At 43.9% G+C, this 20,503-nt stretch overlaps 1 protein-coding gene across 2 annotated transcripts in view; it reads right to left on the bottom strand.

Annotated features, from left to right (window-relative positions):
- LOC105985988 overlaps positions 1 to 20,503 on the bottom strand; it is a 95,816-nt gene that overhangs the window by 28,690 nt on the left and 46,623 nt on the right. Inside the window, exon 1 of one of the 2 annotated variants that reach the window (XM_013016718.1) lies at positions 9,255 to 10,361. The exons of the other annotated variant lie outside the window; for it this stretch is intronic. Within the exon in view, the coding sequence (XP_012872172.1) occupies positions 9,255 to 10,179 (925 nt within the window). The 5' untranslated portion in view covers positions 10,180 to 10,361. Of the gene's footprint in view, positions 1 to 9,254; positions 10,362 to 20,503 lie in introns of those variants that run through there. 2 annotated transcript variants of the gene reach the window in all.

The following is a 20,503-nucleotide window of genomic DNA, read 5'->3' as shown; positions in this document are numbered from 1 at the left end:
GGGGGGGGGGTCCAGTCATGGGACCTGAACTCTGGGCCTGGGCGCTGTCCCTCAGCTCTTCAGCTCAAGGTTAGCGCTCTACCATTTGAGCCACAGCGCCACTCCTGGCTTTTTTCTTTTTGCTTATGTGGGGCTGAGGAATCAAACCCAGGGCCTCATGCATGCAAGGCAAGTGCTCTACTACTGAGCCACCTTCCCAGACCCGCTACATTCTTTGAAAAGAGGTACTTCTCACTTTTGAGAATTGCAAAGTCAACTGGAAGATTTAAGGTAACTGTAGTAAAGTTTTCTTGCCTTGTGTTTCTGTGACAGGTGGCTGCGGAAGTGGACTCATGGCGCAGAGGACTACTGTACCTTCCTTTGGATTATTGTGTACATTGATACATTTTTGTAACAGAGTTGAAAATTTGTCATGTGCTTGCAGCTAGAACAAATAAGACTAGCTTTAACAGGAAGCAAGGTGGACAATCAGAATGGCAAGGATATGGCTGGGCCAGAACCAACCTGTCTGGCACAATGGTGAAAAGATTCTCCTTTCTTTCAAGTCCCTGGCTGTACTGATTTCCTTTTCCATTAAACTGCATTCTAAACAGGTCTTTTTAAAGTTCTTTGTGGAACATGACAGTGTTTAAAAAAAAACATAAAGTAACTAGTGAAGCCCAGTCCCTGCTCCTTTCCTGCAATGTGATTTCAAAATAGAAACATGGGGAAGAGATCAAGGGATTTCCCTTCCTTGGTGAGAGGAAGGGTGAGTGAATTCAGTGGTAATATTCAATGTACATATGTAAAAACAGAACCAGGTAACTTGAGAGGAGTGGGAGAGTTGGGAGAGATAAGGAAGAAAGATGGAAGGGGTAATATTGAGCAAGATGCATTGTACTATGCAAGGAGCTGGTGGCTCATGCCTATAATCCCAGCTACTTGGGAGAGGCTGAGATCTGAGGATCCCTGTTGGGAGCCAACCCAGGCAAGAAAATCCATGACTGTTATCTCTCATTAACCAGCAAAAAGTCAGACGTGGGTTTATGGCTCAAGTGGAAGAGTGTCAGCTTTGAGGGGAAAGAAAAGCTAAGGGACAGGGTTTAGGCAAAGCCTGGGCACTGTCCCTGAACTCCTTTGCTCAAGCCTAGCACTCTACCACTTTGAGCTACAGCTCCACTGCCAGTTTTCTGGTGCTTCTTTGGAAATAAGAGTCTCACAGACTTTCCTCCCTGGGCTGGCTTTGAACCTTGATCCTCAGATCTCAGCCTTCTGTGTAGCTAGGAGTACAGACACGAGCCACCAGAACCCGGATATATTAACGAATTTATAATAAACACTTCTATGGAATGTATAACAAGACAGTCAGGATGACTGGAATTGTGCATGTCCTTAAATAGAGAAGCTACTCATTTCTGAGAATTGCACAGTCAATGCAAAGATTTGTTGAATAACTAACCTCTCACTTAACACTCCACCTTTTTTCTTTCATTTAATTCTCAAAACAATCTAAGTAGCCATCATCATTGTGACTGTACACGATGAGGAGTTTAAGGTTTGATTATCAAGTTCATGAAGCAAACAGAGGCCAAGCTAATATCACTAGATTTAGCTCACCCAAAGCTTCTCCCTCCCATTTCCGCAACAAGCCATTTCCCATGCACACCCTCTGAAGAGCCAGCCACAAGCCACCACCATCAAGTTTTCCCTTATAGAAACTCACTTTCATTTTTGCTATTGGCTACATTTTCTTCAGCCAGTCTCCAGCATGAAATGAACAGAACCAACGTTTCCTGGAAAACCAGACAAGCCAGTATCTGTAAACGATGGTGTTGGTATGCAGTTCTCAAAAGTGTGTTCCCCAGAACAGAAGCACCAGTCTTACCTGGGAACTTCTCAGAAATACAGATTCTGGGGACTGCTCAAGACCTGCAGAATCAGAGACTCTGAAGTACAGCTATAGCGGGCCCTTTGGGGAACTCTGAGGCCTACTCAGCTCCAGCACCTCCTGTACTATATGCCTTATCTTACTGAATGCTCAACTTCTCTTAGAACTAAGTTCTACTTATTACCTTTACTATCACAGAGTTGCCTAAACTTACTGAGACTCAGCAGAAACTAAGGCTAGGGTCACTAAGTTGGGAGGAAAGACTTAACCCAAGTTTGTCTGGCTCTCAAACGCTCTAAACTCAAAGGCAAATGGAAGCAAATGTTTTGGCATTATGTACAGTGAATAGATTAGAGATATTAATGTGACAGAGGTAATTTATATATTGAGTATGTTTTGATCATTGTTACAGACATTGATATATGTCTATATATATATATATATGCTTTCATATGCAGTTAATGTTATCATCATAAAGGAGTCATTGAAATGCAATATTACATTTTTGTTTTTAAAATAGCTCTGCTGCATTTGAAAATTTTTCTTCTTTTTGTGCTTGCTTGGCTGACACTCTACCAGTTGAGCCATGCCTGTAGCCAAGACTTTTGCTGTTTATTTTGGAGATGGATCTTAGTGGGCTTTTCTGCAGACTGAATTTGAATTGTCATCCTGTGGCACACAGCCTCATGAACAGCCAGGATTACAGGCTGTGAGCTACCAGTGCCTGGTTATATAATGCTAGAAAAGCTCCAACCTATAGGGAAGATTGGTAGTTGAATGAGTTGAGGTAATGATCATACCTGTGAATGCTATATTAATCCTTTCTGCTGGATTGCAATTCAATTTAGTGGATGTTTGTCCATCAAAATTGCATTTTATATTTCTTAAATAGTCACACAACCTTTAATCCCTTTTTTCTTGCCTTGCAAAATATGGTAGAGGTTAGGAATTCAAAGCTAATTAAGATTCACGTTTCCTAATTCTTTCCTTCTGAAGGGTGAGGGCCAGAATCACTTGGGCAAAGATTCCCCCACAGAAGGAGATGTATGTAAATATTCTGGTGAAGCTAATAATACCGAAATGATTCTTCAAATGCCTATAGCTTCAGCACGATTTAGCTGTATCAGTACTCTACAATCTATATTTTCTCTCCCAGGTTATCAGCATCTTATTGACATAGACCCTTCAATCTAGGTACTGAAGAGCTGGAAACATTGTAGATACAAATCTTCCCCCAAGATCTAGGAAGAACCTAGAGCCCTTTACCACAGACACTGAACTAGCCAAACAGGTCCACATTGCTAATAGTGTTTTGAAAATCCAGTTCACATTTAGTACATGTATTTAATGTTATTTGTAAAGGATTGACTCTGGCCTTATTCCCCCAGGTCAAGCAAAGTACCAGGTGTGCACTCACCTGCTTGCCCACAGACAGGCCTCTCCGACTTGGGCTCACTGTGAGGTCCCCATGACCTCAGGCCGGACATTCCACTCAGAGCCTGGCCAAGGACACCATCCTTGGTCCCTAGGCACCCCAGGTGGAGCAGTCAACTCTGGGGCCAAGAGACCACAAGAGATCACAGCCCTTTTCTCTATTTTCTGCTTCCTTGTTAAGTCCCATATAAACCCTCCCGAAGGTCTGTGTCCCTCTCTGGCAATAAACAGTCCTAGCCTGTTGATGATCCAGTCCAGTCTATTCCTTTCCCATTCTCCTCCATTTTCTAACCACCTGTCTATAGAAAAATGACATCATTTTATAACTCTGCTCAATGGACAAAAACCCATGGAATGTATGTGTTGTGTAAGATTTTTTTTCCAAGTCGCAAAACGAGTGCTCATGTGGGTAGCCCTATGACCATAGAAAAAGACTTAAATGTTCTAGAGATGTTGACTGAAACCTGACTCTACCTGTTCTTTAGTGTTTGGGATCCTCAATCTTTACTAACAATAGACAGGAAGGAAAGCTTCCATTATGGCTTTAGAAATGGAATTAATTCTCAATTTGGGCTAATGTAAAGAGAACACAATGCATACTTTGAAAAGGACTGAGTCAGATTTAAGGCCCAGAAACCTTGGTGAAGAGAACACACACCTTCTACAGAGCTCTGTGTTTACATTTGTTAAGAGCTAGAGGGATGTTTTAAGTTTCTTTCTACTGTCTCTTCCTACCCTTTCCTATTATTATTATCTTCGATTCTTTCTTAAGGAGCCCGGTGATCCAATTAGTTAGGAGTCGTAGTCACTTCTTGAACCGTGAGTTTATGCAGAAACGGTATTAACCTTAGAGTTGACTGGATGCCAACTACAGGGAAAACAAGTTATGTGGGTGTAAGACAGAAACTCACTGGGGGTGTCCGGTGTTTTTTCTTGGCATTTGAGGCCCACAGCATGATGGGCCTAGATTGTCTATGTGGGAGCTAGTTTTTTAGCTCTCTCTGTCTCTCTCTCTCACCCTTTCCTGCCCTTCCCCTTCCTCCCCCCCCCCCTCATTGACTGGTATCATTGCTTGGCCTAGCTATAGTGGAATATATGTCCAAATGGTAGTTTACCTACTCCTTAGTGTCAAAATGATCTGCTTGGTAGGTGGTGTATTTGATACAGGGCTATGATCCCAGTACTCAGGCCAGCTTGGATCAAACTCTAGAACTTGTCTCAACCAAGGTGCCAGTGGCTCACACCTGTAATCCTAGCTAATGAGGAGGCTGAGATGTGAGGATTGAGGCTCAAAGGCAGCCCTAGAAGGAAGGTTTGTGAGACTCTTGTCTCTGATTAAACACACACACACACACACACACACACACACACAAAGTGGAGCTGTGGCTAAACTGGTAGAGTGCTAGCCCCGAGTGAAAAAGCTGAGGGACAGTGCCCAGGACCTGAGTTCAAGCCCCAGGCTGGGCCCAAAATTATTATTATTATTAATAATAAAAATAACCAAGGGCTGGAAATGTAGCTCACAGTGAGTACTTGTCTGCCATGTGCGAGATCTTCGGTTTTATCCCCAGCACCTTTGGGGTGGGGGGTGGGGGAGAGGCTGCAATCAAACCTGCACAATATTCAAGGCAAGAGCTCAATCTCTGGGCTACATCCTCAGTATACACACACACACACACACACACACACACACACACACACTTTTTAAGGAAAATTGTGAAACAGACACTTGATAGATTGCCTCTGACTAACATTGAATTTGTTATCCTTCTTCCAAAACAACAGGGCCCAAACTACAAGACTCTTGAAATGTCCCTACCAACTATTTAGCACATTCCTGCCTCTCCCCATATCCAATTCATATCCAAGTGGCATTACATGCACATTCTCCCATCACAAGCATGCTCAGTGGTAATGGCAGTATGGAGGTCTTGAGCAGAACACTTCTGGCTCCCAAGGAGATCAGATGCTGAGCTACTGGATGGGAGATATCAACGGGTCATTATAATTTAGCGCCTTCAGAGTGACCTTGGGTACAGGAGGAATAGAGTTAGAACACTCAAGTATCTGGTAGAGGATATGAAAACTGACAAATGGAGTACATGGCACCCAACATAGGTACCCAAGAAACAAGAGGGATTAGGTAGAAATGGAGGGAAAGTCATAACTTTATGAGATAATATCACTAAAAGCCAAGAACAAAAGGGACCATTCACAGGGGACAAATTGAAGTGCCTTGGGCTAACTTGCTGTTGAGCATACACTATGAGAGGTCATATTAAAAAAGACGAGGAAACTGGGCATCTGAGGCACAAGCCTGTAATCCCAGCTACTCTGGAAGCTGGGATCTGAGGAGCATAGTTTAAAGCCAACTGGGGCAGGAAAGTCGATGAGACTCCAATCGCCGATTAACCCCAAAAAGCCAGAAGTGGAGCTCTGGCTGAAATGATAGAGTATCAGCCTTGAGCAGAAAAAGATAAGGGACAGTGTCCAGACCCTGCATCCAAGTCCCAGTACTGGCAAAAGAGAGACCGACAGACAGGCAGACTGACACAGAGACAAAGAGACAGAGGATAGGGAAAGAGGTGGGTAAGGCTCACGAAGTGGAGGTCACATGACACTGTATGGTTATGACCCTGAAGATAATGCAAAACCATAAACAGGACCTGAAGATAATAAAAAAATTCTTTATAATGTATTTCATATGCTGTTTAATTAGTGCTATGCTCATCAATACAATGAAATACTTATAGAAGCATATATTAGGAAGCAAGAACATTTGTAGATGCTGGAACACAATCTTTTAAACATTTTAAACCTTTAATGTTTCTGCTTGCTTTATTTTCTTTTTCATTTTTGTTGTGCTGGTCTTAGCACTCAAACTTAGGAACTCAGACCCTGGGCACTGTCCCTGGGCTTTTCTGTTCAAGGTTATTATATAGCACTGTATCACTTGTGCCACACTTCGATTTCAGCTTTTTTGGTGGTTAATTAATTGAAGGTACAGTCTCACAGACTTTCCTGCCCAGGCTGTCTTGGAACCTTGATCCTCAGATCTTGGCCTACTAAGTAGCTAGAATTCCAGGCATGAGCCACTAGAACCTGGCTTACTTTTTTTTTCTGGCTTTTTATTTGCTTTGGTACTGAGAAGGGAAGCCAAGACCATAGCACAGCATGTATCTATCATCCTATATGTGGTTCCTCAGAGATCCTTGTTGGTCTTCACCTTCATCCCTTGGGGCAGGGTAGAGTTAGGAATGTGGCTTGGTGGTCAAGCACTTGCCTGGCATGCCCCAGGCCCTGGACTCCCTCCTCAGCACTACAGAATAAGATAGGGGGCATCTTGCTTCCCTCTTTTGGCAAGAAGTTTGCTTGACCCTGCAAGTTTTGTGAGAAAACCTGGCAAAGAATGGAGTCAAGTGCATGTACCACAATGTCAGAGAAAAGGAGTGGGAAGAAGGCAGAAGAGTCTATTTTCTTCCTTCTCTACCATTTCCTTCCTCTTCTTCTTCCTTCTCCTCTGAATCTGGTTTCTATGCCTCCTCCAGCCCCTTGGAGCACCTTAACTGAAGAACACTTATGCATCCACTGGCTCAGGGTACGGGGACAGATCAAAGCCTGTACCAGATGGGACACAAGGAATCCTAGAAGCCTGTAGTAGTTATGGTATCCTTATGACTCCATTCAACACAGTCACTTCTCAAATTCTTGCTGTGCACATGTGAGAGTGCACGCGCGCGCGCACACACACACACACACACACACACATCATTTCCAAATACTGGTCAAGTGGAGCTTGATTCCACAGCTTCCTTATTTTTCCCCAATAATCCTTTTCCTGACTCCTTTTTTCTCTCTAGAAATTTACTTTCAATCAGCAGGAAAGAAGAAAGGATGATTCCTTCTTTTCCAGCTGCAAGTGAAATAGCTCAAATCTCAGGCCACCCAAGCCCAGGATCAGATCCAACTTAGTCTTTTTTTTTTTTTTGTCAGTCCTGGGGCTTGAACTCAGGGCCTGGGCACTGTCTTTGAGCTTTTCTGCTCAAGGCTAGTGCGCTACCACTTTGAGTCACAGCTCTACTTCTGGTTTTCTGGTGGCTAATTGGAGATGAGTCTTGTGGACTTTATTGTCTAGGCTGACATTGAACCATCACCCTCAGATCTCAGATTACAGGGGTGAGCCACCAGCAATCAGGCTCCCAGTTTGGTTTTAAGCAAGTTGTGACCAGGAACACCCCACTTCAATCTAAGTCTTATTTCCTTCATCTGCACATAATAATCGCCAAGATTATGAGGAAGTATAAGTGCATCTGGCAAGTCCCTGCCAAAAAGAAACCACAGATTCCTTGAGCAGAAAAATACTTGCAAGTGTTTAAAATAGGTATTTGTAAATAACAGGGTAAATACCACACTGTGATAAATGTTGGTTGGTCCATTCCCTCTCCTAGGAATCTTTGTGACCTAATAACTTAGCCTCTCTAAAAATAAACTCATGGGCTGGACTAAGTGTCTATCTCTAGACACCTTGCCTGACCCCTAAATGGATTTCTCTGATGACCACTAAAGTTTACCTCTCAGGAATGTTGTGTTATCAGGGACCTAAATAGTCCTACTGCTTTAAGTACACTTTCAGATATGAAAGCAGAGTCAAGCAGCCCTTTAAACAGTCAACACTAATGCTATGGTATGTAAGAGCTAGATGTTATTTCAAGAATGGCAGGTACAACACCACACAGGGCTGACAACCTACTGATGCAATAGTGGAAACCAATGTATTGGGACATCCTAAAAAAAGAGGCACTGCAGGTCACAAATCACCTATGGGAAACAGAGAAGAAGAGAAGAGAAGCCCAGTTCTGAATCAAACAGGCTGTGGCTACCTTCTGTTTTTAGCTGCCTAGCATACCTTGGATCCATTTCCAAAACATCATAAATAAAGAGAAAGACTTCACAGTGTATACTGGAGGCATGGCTCAGTGGTACAGCACCTGCCCAGCAAAGCACAAGACCCAAAGTTTAAAAAAAAAAAAAAAAGGAAAAAATGTATTTCACAGTATATGAAAACATGAGACTTTCCAATGGAAATCTATGACCTGAACATTGAAAGTTCTCTTTGGATTGACTCCAGCTGAAATCTGTTTCCATTCAGTGTAACTCCTTGAGGCAATGAAATGCCAGGCTAGATTTGTTGAACAGAGATGAATTGAAACCTGGGCACGTGTACAGCTCTTGGAGCAGAGGCATCTTAGCCAGAGTAGTAACTTGGGAACATCTAGAGAAGTTGCCAGGATTATAAAACAACTCCCACCCATAATAGCTCCATGACCTCTGTGGAATGACTGCCATGCCACGAGATGATTACTTAGCTCAGTCTCCCCGCATTACAGCTGTGCTTATCACGCAATATTAATAGGAGTGAAGCAGGGTAGGGTGGTTCACACCTGTCAAGTAAGAAGAGCTACTTGGAGGCTGAGATCTGAGGATTGTAGTGCTAAGCCAGCCCAGGCAGGAAAGTCTCACAGACTTTAATCGCCAATTAACCCCCCAAAAGCCAGAAGAAGAGGTGTATTTCACTAGCCTTGAGCAAAAAAACCCCCCAAAACCCCCCAAAAAACCTCAGTGCCAGGGCCCTGACTTCAAGCCCCATGACCAACAAACACATCCAGACACACAGACACATGCAGACACACACACACACACACACACACACACACACACACAAAGCAGTCACAACTATGTTCTTACACAGTCAAAGGTAAAAATGCCAGTTACTGCAGGAATTTCTTAGATCACTGAGCCTCACAGATTTAGAAAAACACATGACTCACCTGTCAACCCATATTATCATTTTCTAAACATTTACATTTTTGCACAGAATTTAAGTGCATCTGTTCTTCCGTTAAGAAATTCAATCTATCAATAACAAGAAATGAGAATGGAAATCGGTTCCTACCTGGAATCCTATTTAGTGTCACCCAAAAATGCTCATCGGGACTATAGGTATCTTTGGACCACTGCAATAGATCAATAGCCCTTCTGTCACTGAAAACAAAGTTGACAAACTCTCTAGTGAGGGCCACGTAGGCAGTGCCAAAGTAGATGGTCAGCTGATGTGGTGGTGGTGTTTTCAGGGTATCTGTCCTTTTCATGAAATAGCCACCCCTGCCTTTATGCTCATGGTGGACAAACTTAGTCCTTCCGGTGGCGTGGGCTGGGGGCAGCACCCCTGGGGTGAGATTCTTCCCTAGAAACCCTTTCAAATGTTGCACGATTTCCCTGTTGGTCTTCAGGGGGAAATCTTGCCCACAGGTGTTGAGGAGGTACTTCCAGGGGACCTCGGAGGTCACCAGATCCTTCATGCAGTTCAGGTCAGCCTGGAGCCTGGAGATCCCACCATAGACCACGGATTCCATCCTGGAAGCCAGAAATGCGTTTGGGAAGCAGCTGAGTAACTGTCCCACGGAGTTTTTAAACTTCTGCGGGGCTTTCTCGTCCACATGAATGCAGTAGACGTTTTGGGGCATGTAGATAGCCCGGAAGAGCCTCTCGAACGTATCAAAGTCTTTGTGGATGACCATGACATAGGCCAGTGGGAAGGCCGCCTCTTCCTGGGACAGCGGGCTAGAGAGGTAGTGGCCCTGGATCCGATACTCCTGGCAAGAGACACTTTCCAGAGGTGAAGCCCAGGTCTTCCCCCACAAGAAGGTGAGCTTCTTGCTGAGCGCGTAATCACAGACCTCCGTTCGGAGAGATCTGTCACTGGAGCTGTTCAGTCTCTGGGAACTTTTTGGCGGGCTCAACTGGCTATGATAAACGATCACAAAAAGAACCACACAGAGCACCGTGAAAGCAAAAAAGTAATTCAGGCAAAAGTTCATTTTTTTTTTCTCCAATGCCCAGCGAGAAGGGGGTGGGGTGCGGGGTGCTGACAGTTACAAGTCCTCCCAGGCGGAGAATTAAACGTTCGCCGTCTTGGGGGGTCGAACACAAGGCTGAGGATGCTGAACAGGACTTTGTCTCTCGCCTCTCCTGAATGCAGAAGCTGCTCCAGAGCTGGCTGGCTTTCCTCCCCTGCCACCTGCCCCCCTCACCCCACCCCAAACCCTTTTAAGCCTCCCAGAGTCCCCGTGCCAGGGTCCGGAAGTTCTTCCTGGGGCTCGGCTGCAGAGGCGAGGCTGGCACCGAGGGTGGCTCAGGGTGTCTGCAAGCCCCGCGGGGCCGAACCTTGGCTGCCCGGGCTCGGGCTCGACCCCGCCCCGCCCGCCCCGCCCCCGGGGAAGTCTCTCATTAGCATAGGACAGGCAAGTGTGACTCTTTAGCAAATGACAGTTCCAGAACGCGAGTGATGGGAAGGACAGTTTCTCTTACATCATTCCCCACCCACCTTCTCTCCTTCCAGCCAATCGAGTCCCAGCTGAACTCCTTTCTCTTCCCACGCCTCTCAACCTCCATCCCAATCTTCCAGAATGAGTGGTTCTAGTTTTCCTGGCCAGGCCCCACAACCTGCTAACAGCTCATCATTTTAAGACATCTCCTTCAGGGTTATTATAGTTTCTCTGCTACTTCTTTTCCTATCAGTCTTAGCGCCGCCTTCGCATGCATTTGGAAAAAATAACCCTGGGACCTATCTAAGTAAATATTTGATGGTGAGGTTTGCTGGGTGGAGTCAACCAGATGCCAGCGTGTGACCTGGCAGAGTGCAGCTGTACACGATGGAACTTAAGAATCACACCGGTGGGGGTGTGGAATAAGGTGACGTCTCACAATAAAAAGGTCACTGCAGGTGATACTTAATGAAGTAAACACACCTCTACAAGCCGGGAAGAAATGTGATAGTCCCCCGTTCCCAGACAGCACAGCAAGTTGGTTCTCATTTCACAGAGAGCTTCAGATGACTTGAGCTGATGCCTCCGTATTATCTACAATATGTGAGTGGCTAGCCACTGGGTCCCTTTTAACAATGGGATGTCATCAGATTTGAGGTCACTATAAAAAACTCAAAGGATTCTCCCATCTCCTTCCCACCCACCCTCCCCTCCCACTTCCTGGACTCTGAAGCAAGAACAAATGCTTCAGGCTGCTGCAAAATTCCTGGAAGTACCAGTCAGAGTAATTCAGAGGAGCCAGGAAGAGCAAGTCTGGTCGCATTGGGCAGGGTTTTCTCCTAGTTCACCTGCTGCAAATGAGCCCACAGAGAATGTAGAATACACCGGGGATTAAGGATTGATGCAAGGGAGTCTGGAAAGAGTGGGGTAGTGAGGACACTTCTGAGGGAAAAGCAGCTGGATCCTGCTACAAGGTCCATGGTGGGCTAAGCTATTCAGGAGGTGGAGCTCTTCAAAGACAGACTGAAAAGTCCCTGAGACTCTTATCTCCAATCAACTAACAAAATTCTGGAAGTGAAGCTGTGGCTTAAGTGGTAGAGCACCAGCCTCAAATGGAAAAAGCTAAGCAGGAGCATTAATGCAGAGTTCAAACCCCAGTCCTGGAATAAGGGGAGGGTGGGGAGGGGGAAGGACTTCAAATCAACAAAACTAAAATACCCCATACTTTTCCTTCCCTATCATTCCTCCTCACCCAGCCACTGCAATCTGGCTCAGAAAAAGAACCGTAACCACATTAGAAACCCAGATGTATAAAGAGAGCAATTGAAGCGTTTATTGTGATGCATTTTCTGCAAACCATATCGAAATGCGGATACTGGGTCTAACTTGTGCCATTATCTTGATGGATGATGGGGACTTTCTGAAAACTGCTAGAGGAGAAATCTACTTCCCCACCCTCACCCCCCAGGAGATAGGCATAAATTCCTGATTGAATAATAGGTTCCCACACTTGCCAGACCTGCACCATGAACCTGGAAGACTCTTTGAGTTCCCTGTGACCCTGCCCCCTGACCATGACCCTATTTAGACCCCACCAACTCAGCTGCCATACGGTGCCATGCCATCATTTCCTGACTTTTCCTCAGGTCACCATGAAATCCTTCTTCAACTCCATTGGAGTTGATCTGGTTTGTTGAGATGGTTTCTCTGCCTTTTTTTTTACTACCCTCATGGCTCAGTTTCCTAATAGTATTAAGTGCATTGGAGGCTGCAAAGTTTTAGGGGACATAAGTCTGCCTGTAGTCACCAGCTTTCCAAAAAAGACTCCTGATTCAATCTGTCAAAATGTGGCATCTTGCAATCAAATTCCTATATAGTAATATCTGTGTCAAGACTGGCTAACAGGATAGGGAAAGCCAGGGAAGAGAGCAGAGGCCAAGGGCTAGAAAAATTGAGTTGTCAGTTATTTTTTTATTTTTATTTATTTTTTATTGTGAAAATACTGTACAGAGGGGTTACAATTACATGGGCAAGATAATGAGTACATTTCTTATCAAGCATTGTAGCCTCCTCCTTTGTTGAGTTGTCAGTTATTTTTGTTTTTGTTTTTTCCCTTCTCTTTGCCCCAGATCCTACAATAAAAGTAGCTGCCAAGGCAAACCAAGTGCAAGAAATCTTTCAACTTGAGTTTGAAAGCAGACTGCACATGGAAAGACTGAAACATGATTTACAGTTCCAAGAGAATATAAAAAATAATACAAAACGAATGCCTATAGAGAGTATGTGTCCTAGCTGAGTTACAACTGTTTAGATGCACAGACCAAGATTAGAATGTTATGTTTTACGGGCTGTCTCAAGCAGTGGTAGGTTTGTTTGGCCTGGTCTCTATAGTAACCGAACAGGCATTTTCCCCCGGCAAGTTGGGAGAGCTACACTATTAACTTCCAACCATGACATTATTTCTGCTCTGTTCATTCAGGTTGGCTTAACCTATTGAAAACAAGTGGATATTCATTATCCAGCCTCTCTGCCCCAGGATAACTTTAATCTGCCTAGACCAAACAGTAAAACAAAAGCCCTGTGGGCTTTTGAGCCTGTAGGATCTTTCCCCCCTACAATCACTTAGTTCTTAGTAATGTTACAGGAGCTTTTGCCTACATCCCAGCTAGGTTGACAAAGGCAAAGATTCAAGGTTGCAGCCAGGCTGCAAATATTATATGTCAGTTAAAAAGAAACCAACACTGCCTTCATTCAGCAGTCAAAAGTTATGTAAAGGCAACCCTGAATCTTTTGTGTAAGTGAATGTGTGTATGCGCGCATTTGTGAGTGGTAATAGGGCTTGAATTTAGGGCCTGGGTGCTGTCCCTCACGGTCTCTCCTGGCCGGGCTGGCTTTGAACAGCAATCCTCAGATCTCAGCCTCCTGAGTAGCTAGGATTACAGGCCTGAGCCACCAGCGCCCGGCTTATTTTGTTTTATTTTTTAAGGAAGTTAGCTGGGCTAACTTCACATTTGAATCCTCAGCTCTCAGTCTCCAGAGTAGCTAGGATTACAGGCATGAGCCAAGGGCACCTGGCTATCTAAGGAAATGCTTGGGACCACTCAGCTCCAGCAAGCCCCTTCTATGAGGCTCTTCTGTGTGGAGTGCTTCGGCGGGCTCTGACTGGTAACCTCAAGCTCATCCATCACAAAGGAGACACAGAAGGGAAACAAAACTCTTCCAGCAACCAGAATAGAGAGGGGTGCATTGGAGGCAGGATTTACTCTCCTATATATGGGGTGCAGAGTGGGGGAACAGGTATAGGAATGAGATGGAGATAGTAGGAAAATAAGGATAGTGAACGGTCAGGTGCCGCTCACACCTGTCCAGGGTGTTATGGATAGGGAGGAGAGTGCAAACCACGGGGAATAAGAACCTGAACCATCAGTTCCCCCAAGTAGGCAAGCAAGGCCACACACTCGGGCAATGTTTTAACATGTGTGTGTGCGTTGCCAGTACTACTGATGTTTGAACTCAGGGTCTAGGCACTCTGCCTTAGCTTTTCACTCACAGCACGCACTCTTACCACTTGAGCCGCACGTCTACTTCCAGCTTTTTTTTAGAGTAGCTAGGATGACCACCTCCACTGCCAGCTTTTTTTTCTTTTCTTTTTTGGGTTGGTCATGGGGCTTGAACTCTGGGCTTGGGCATTGTCCCTCAGCTCTTCAGCTCAAGGGTGAGCACTCTACCACTTGAGCCACAGTTCTACTTCCCGTGTTCTGGTGGTTAATTGGAAATAAGAGTCTCACGACCTTCCTGCCCTGGCTGGATTTGAACCGCGATTCTCAGATCTCAGCTCCTGAGTAGTTAGGATTATAGGCGTGAGCCACCGGCTCCGGCTCTTTTTTCCTTTTTCTTTTTTTACAGTAGCTAGGATGACAGGCATGTGCCACCAATGCCCAGCTTTTATTTAATTGATTTATTCACTTATTTTTGTGCTTGTACGGGGGCTTGAACGCAGGGCCTCTTGCTGTTGCTCAGCTTTTCTTGCTCCTGGTTGGGGCTCTACCATTTAAATCACAACTCATTCTTTAATAAAACCTTTTTTTTTAAATAGACATTGAAGTCTAAATTTAATTTAACTCTTCATATCATGACGTCATTCTTTTGATGTTGTTTTCAATTTTGGACATGTAAAACTATTCTTAGTTCCCAGAGCAGCATATAAACAGGTCAGATTTAGCCCATAGTTTACAATTTGCTGATCTCTACCCTAGATATTAATTATATTTTAATCCAAGCCTAAATATTGCAAGTTCAGAGTTGTTGTAATCTACAGAATTTCTGCATTTTCTCCATGAGGATGTGTCAAGTGATGGGAAATGATAATGTTGGTTATTCATAACCCACATGAAACCCTTTTATATATGCCCTCTGGGTTACAGGGAAAATGATAGATTTTTTTTTTTTGTCAGTAGTGGGGCCTGAACTCTAGGCACTGTCTCTCAGCTCTTAGCTCAAGGCTAGCACTCTACCTCTTGGGCCACAGCGCCACTTCTGACTTTTTCTGCTTGAGGAATGGAATCCAGGGCCTCAAGCATGCAAGGCAAGCACTCTACCACTGAGCCAGCTTCCAGCCCAAAGTGATGGATTTTTAAAGAGCTTGGACAAGTAATTAAAAAACCACCAAATAACAAAAACTATCCCGCAGGCCAGAGAAGATGAACGGAACAGTATGAAAACACCTACATATAAAGGAGGCCTTGGTATCAGGGACTATGTGGCTGGTCCCAAGGAGACCGCCATTGATGGAAAAATGCACATGCTCAGGATGCAGTAGAGGTCACAGCGTTAATTTTAGCATAACTTCTGGTGAGGACAAACTGCCTTTCAACAAAGCTCAAAAATTTCACTTTACCACTTCCAATTAAGTATATTCCTTTAACTTTGCTTTTTAGCCACTACTTGCTTTTGGAAAGGCAAACTTTTCCCAAAATTAAAGGCAAGAAACCAACAGATGGCACAACTGATTATAATGTGATAGAAATTTTAACTTTTGTGCTGGACATTTCTCTGTCCCTCTGTTCCTCGTCCCCTCCCCTCTTGTGCAGCATTAGGGCTTGAATTCAGGGCCTGGACACTGTTCCTTAGCTTTTCTCCTCAAGGATGGTTCTCTACCACTTGAGTCACATCTCTACTTCCAGCTTTTTGTTTTTTGCAAATAATTGGAGAAAAGACAGCTTCTCACAGACTTTCCAATCAGGCTGGTTTTGAACCCAGATCCTCAGCCTCTTGAACAGCTAAGATTACTGGCATGGGCCACAGGCATTCAGCTAGGAATATGATTGCTAAAATTTTCCTATTATTATTTAACCACTCTTGTTCAAAACCATTCAAGGCTTCCTTACTCTGAGTGCCTGGGTGCCTATGTACCTCTGGTTGTCCAGAAATGGACAAAGCTTCTGTTGGCCAATGCTACACATGTCAGATTTTTATTTTTATTATTATATATTTTTTTTGTCCGTCATGGGGCTTGAACTGGGCACCTGGGTGCTGTCCCTGAGCTCTTCAGCTTACTCTACTACTTAAGCCTTAGTGTCACTTCTGGTTTTCTGGTGGTTTACTGGAGATAAGAATCTCACTGACTTTCCTGCCGGGGCTGGCTTTGAACTGCAATCCTGAGATCTCAGCCTTCTGAGTAGGTAGGAGGTGTGAGTCACAGGTACCTGGCTTGTCAGATGTTTTTATGTCAGCCTTTAAAACAGGCTGCAGGGATCCTCTGTACCTTCGTTTGCATTCGGCTTCTATAAAGTGAAGTTATTAAGAACACTATACGTTTATAAATTTACTAGAAGACAGAACTAAGCAAGCACACAAAGTAAGCTCTGGGCAATGTCATGCACATAACAAGTACCTGACATAACTTACGACATCTCTCTTCCTCCAGCAGCCAAACCTGGCTAGGTGGGTTTGATAACGCAAAATAACTGTGCTGGGGAGACATGCTGACACCTGACACCCTCAAGACCAGTTTCCTGACCCTTTGTCTCCCCGGCCCCTCAACTTCCAGCCCAGCAGGAGGGAACTTCCCTCATTCCCAGTTTCAGCCTCATCTATCTACATTTCTCCAAACTGTATGCAGCTGCCTGCCCAGAGCAGGATGATGCAGACAAATACACAGCATGGTGGTCAAGATCAAAATTTAAATCTATTTTACTGTGACACTCTGAGAAAGTGTTTTCCTTTCTCCATACCTTAGCTTCCCAATTTTAGGAAAGGACTAGAGGAAAGTCCACCCATGGAGTGTAAAGTGAATGTGTCTGAGAAGCCTTTGGTATTGTCTAATTCTGCAGTTCTTCCTCTCTAGACCCTCACTTGCCTCATTCTTTCTGAGTCACACTGTGCTCTCCTACGTCCCTTGCAGCTCCACTGGGTAGCAGGCTTTCCTCTTTTGGGGGTACCTGCTTAGCTCTTAACTCTAATGGTTCAAGCAAAAGCAGAAAAAAAAAAGACAAGAAACCACAACCTCAAATTTTATCTTTGGCAAGACAGTTCCATTGCAACTGATTGCAAAGTCAATCACATGCGCAAACATTCTCAGCTCAACTTCCTGCCAATGGCTCACAGCACCAGAGTTGTTTTTGGGGGTGCTGGGAACCAAATCCAAACCTTTGCCCATGCTAAGCCTACACTCTATGACTGTCTAGCATGGAGCTTGCTGTTCCCACAGACACAGAGAGAGTATTTCACAATGACTGTTGACAGAGACCTGTATATCTCAAAGATCTCATCCTCTTTCGCTTCTGGACATTTTCAAATAAATGAAAACAAAGTCATACTAAAATAGAAATAGGTAGATTGTAACTATGAGACTACGTAGGAGGACAGGGGGAAGGGAAGAGGGAAAAAAACTATGATCTATAGTCCAAGCATGTATGAAGATGGCATCAGGAACCTCAATGAAAGCAGTTGACCAATAGAGGGGAGGGGGGAAGCAATAGGCTATTCTGAGCAAAATATAATATGTGCACATCTGAAATACTGTAGCACACCCTTGGTACACCAAAAACATAGTGTTATAGGACAGTAGATAGGCTGTTGGGCGTAGAGGGGAGTAGCAGTGGGAGAGGGTAGAGCTAATGAAGGCTGAATGAGGATGAGTATGGTGGAAACAATTGGTTTGCATTATGAAAATAGAACAATGAAACGTTTTGAGGTTATTTTAAGAAACGGATAAAGGAGAGTTATAGAGGGCATGAGGTTGATCTGTCTACATTGTTCACATGTCAAAGGTCATAATGAAACCCAACTTGTTCAACTGATTTATGCTAATAAAAAATTAACCAAAACTTTAAACAATAGTGCCAGGCAGTGGTTTCCTCTAACCACTAACTTTAATGGCACTACTACATTCTTGACTCACTTTCAGTCTTCAAACACTTTCTTCCCCCAGAAAATGATACAGATGGTCATTTGCTTTGCTTTAAACAGTTTCCTAGGGCAGAGTTCTTGGTTCTGCTTTTCCTAGAAATTCAAGTTGGAACACCTTTGCCTGCAAGACCTGATCTGTGTTTGTGCCTTTGGGTGGGAAAGTCTGTATTTGATTCTCCCTCTGGTTAAAGTGGTTTAAGACACAAATTTTTTATTCGCCCATTCATCCTTTTAGATGCCTTCTTCAAACCCTCAAAAACAGTAGAGAACCAGGCCCAGGTGGCTCCCACCTGTCATCCCAGCGACTCAGGAGGCTGTGTTCTCAGGATCTCATTTCAAAGCCAGCTCAGGCAGGAAAGACTTTCAGAATCTTATCTCCAATTAACCAGCCAAAAGCCTGACCTAGAACTGTTGCTCACATGGTGTAACACTAGCCTTGAGCAAAACGGTTCAAGGACAGCATTCAGGACCCGAGGTCAAGCCCTAAGACTGGCACAAACACAAACAAAACAAAACAAACAATAACAAAAGACACAGTGGGGAAACAGTTACAGATATTTGAGTAGGGGCAGTCCTGGACCACTTTGTTTGGGCCTTCATGGCTGATAACTATTATTGTATCTTATGTAAATGAGTAGTATGTATCCTATAAATTAAGCAACTAGTTATCAGTAATTTTTCAGTTTATCAATCAGGTTTATTCTATTCTATTATTATACATTATATTACATATTATTCTATTTGGGCTCTGATTACATGCCTTAGCAACAGAAAAGTGATCAAGAACAGAGCAGGAGATGCATAGGATGACCAACACCTCTGTTTGCCCAAGATTGATTTCATAAAACACAGTATTTTTCAGTGCTAAAACTAGTAAGTCTCAGGCAAACCAGGAAGAATTGCTCTCCTTCGATACCACCAGTCTCACCCACTCCAGGATGGAGAATCATTACTTAGAGGTATAACTGATTACCCACTGTTCACTAATGGATCAGTGTGAAAGGGAAAGCAATACCCAAGCTCTGGTAGGGTAGGGAAAAGCATGTGAACCATCACGAAGGATATTGCACAGAAAACTCTACGTGATCCTTCCTCACATTGCCTTGAATTACTGAGGCATGGGGGTGGAATGATTAACATTCATGGGATAACTTCACAAGAAACCCAAACAAATGCACTGAAATCAGACCAATTCCATAGATGCTCCCCAGTGCGTATTAGACGGTTTTATTCACAACCTAAATAATAAAGGGATAATCTAATGAGCTAATAGTTATTGTAAGTGTTAAGAATAGTATCTAAAATCTCCTTCCTGGCTGGGCAGGTGGATGAAGCCCTGGGTTTGATTCTTCAGTATCGCATAAGGACAAAAAGCCAGAAATGGTTGAGCAAAAGAAGCTCAGGGGCAGTGCTCAGGCTCTGAGTTCAAGCCCCAGGACTGGCAATAAGTAAGTAAATAAATAAATAAAAATAAAATCGCCTCCCTGCATACTATCTGTGACTTAGGAAGAATGCTGAGGATCGCAGTTGGAAGTCAGTCCACACAGGAAAGTCCATGAGACTTATCTCTAATTAACCACCAGAAAAGCTAAAAGTGGAGCTGTGGCTCAAGTGGTAGAGTCCCAGTCCTAAGCAAAAAAGCTCAGGGACAGTGCCCACATCCAGAATTCAAGCCCTAGGGCTTGAAGTGGAGGTGTTACTCAACTGTAGAATGTCAGCCTTAAGTGGAAAAAACCAAATGAGAGTTCAAGGCCCAGAGTTCAAGCCCCAAAATAAATTTAAAAAACATAATTTTTTTAAAGATGTAGTAAGGTGAGAAATTAATTTTTACAGAGCAGGACATCCATTCAGCCATTTGATTTGTGTCTCACAACTTCCAAATTTGTATACTATGATTGAAACTAGGGCCTCTCTCTAGCTCTCTTTGGCTCAAAATATACTTATCCTTGGAAGAATCCCATGAAAATTACTTATTTTTTACTTATTTATTCTGTTGACTTCTTATTTGGTCTTCTTTCGCACACAAAGTCTATGAAGGCAGGGATTTTTGTGTTTAGCTTTCACTGTTCTAGACCTGAAAGGTATACCAGTACAAACTGCTGTTAAGAGGATATGCTTGCTGGGTAAAAAGAACCCTATGAAGCTGGGCACCAGTGGCTCATGCCTGTAAGCCTAGCTACTTGGGAGAAAGAGGTCTGAGGATTGAGGTTCAAAGCTAGCCCTGGCAGAAAAGCCGATGAAACTCTTATCTCCAATTAACTACTGAAAAAGTGTGGCTCAAGTGGTAGAACACTAGCCTTGAGCCATAAAGCTCAGGGAGAGCACTCAGGACCTTAGCTCAAGCCCAGTATGGGTACAACAAACAAACAAACAACAACAAAAAGTGTCAGAATGTTTTGAAGGAGACTTGGGCAAGAGAGACCAGTTAGATGGGTTTAAGAACAACCTGTTTGGCCAGTGGGTTAAG

The sequence above is a fragment of the Dipodomys ordii genome, unplaced genomic scaffold, assembly GCF_000151885.1.
Source record: "Dipodomys ordii isolate 6190 unplaced genomic scaffold, Dord_2.0 Scaffold32, whole genome shotgun sequence".
NCBI lineage: Eukaryota > Metazoa > Chordata > Mammalia > Rodentia > Heteromyidae > Dipodomys > Dipodomys ordii.
Note: the sequence above shows the minus strand (reverse complement) of the source record. Positions and strands in the feature narration are given on the sequence as shown.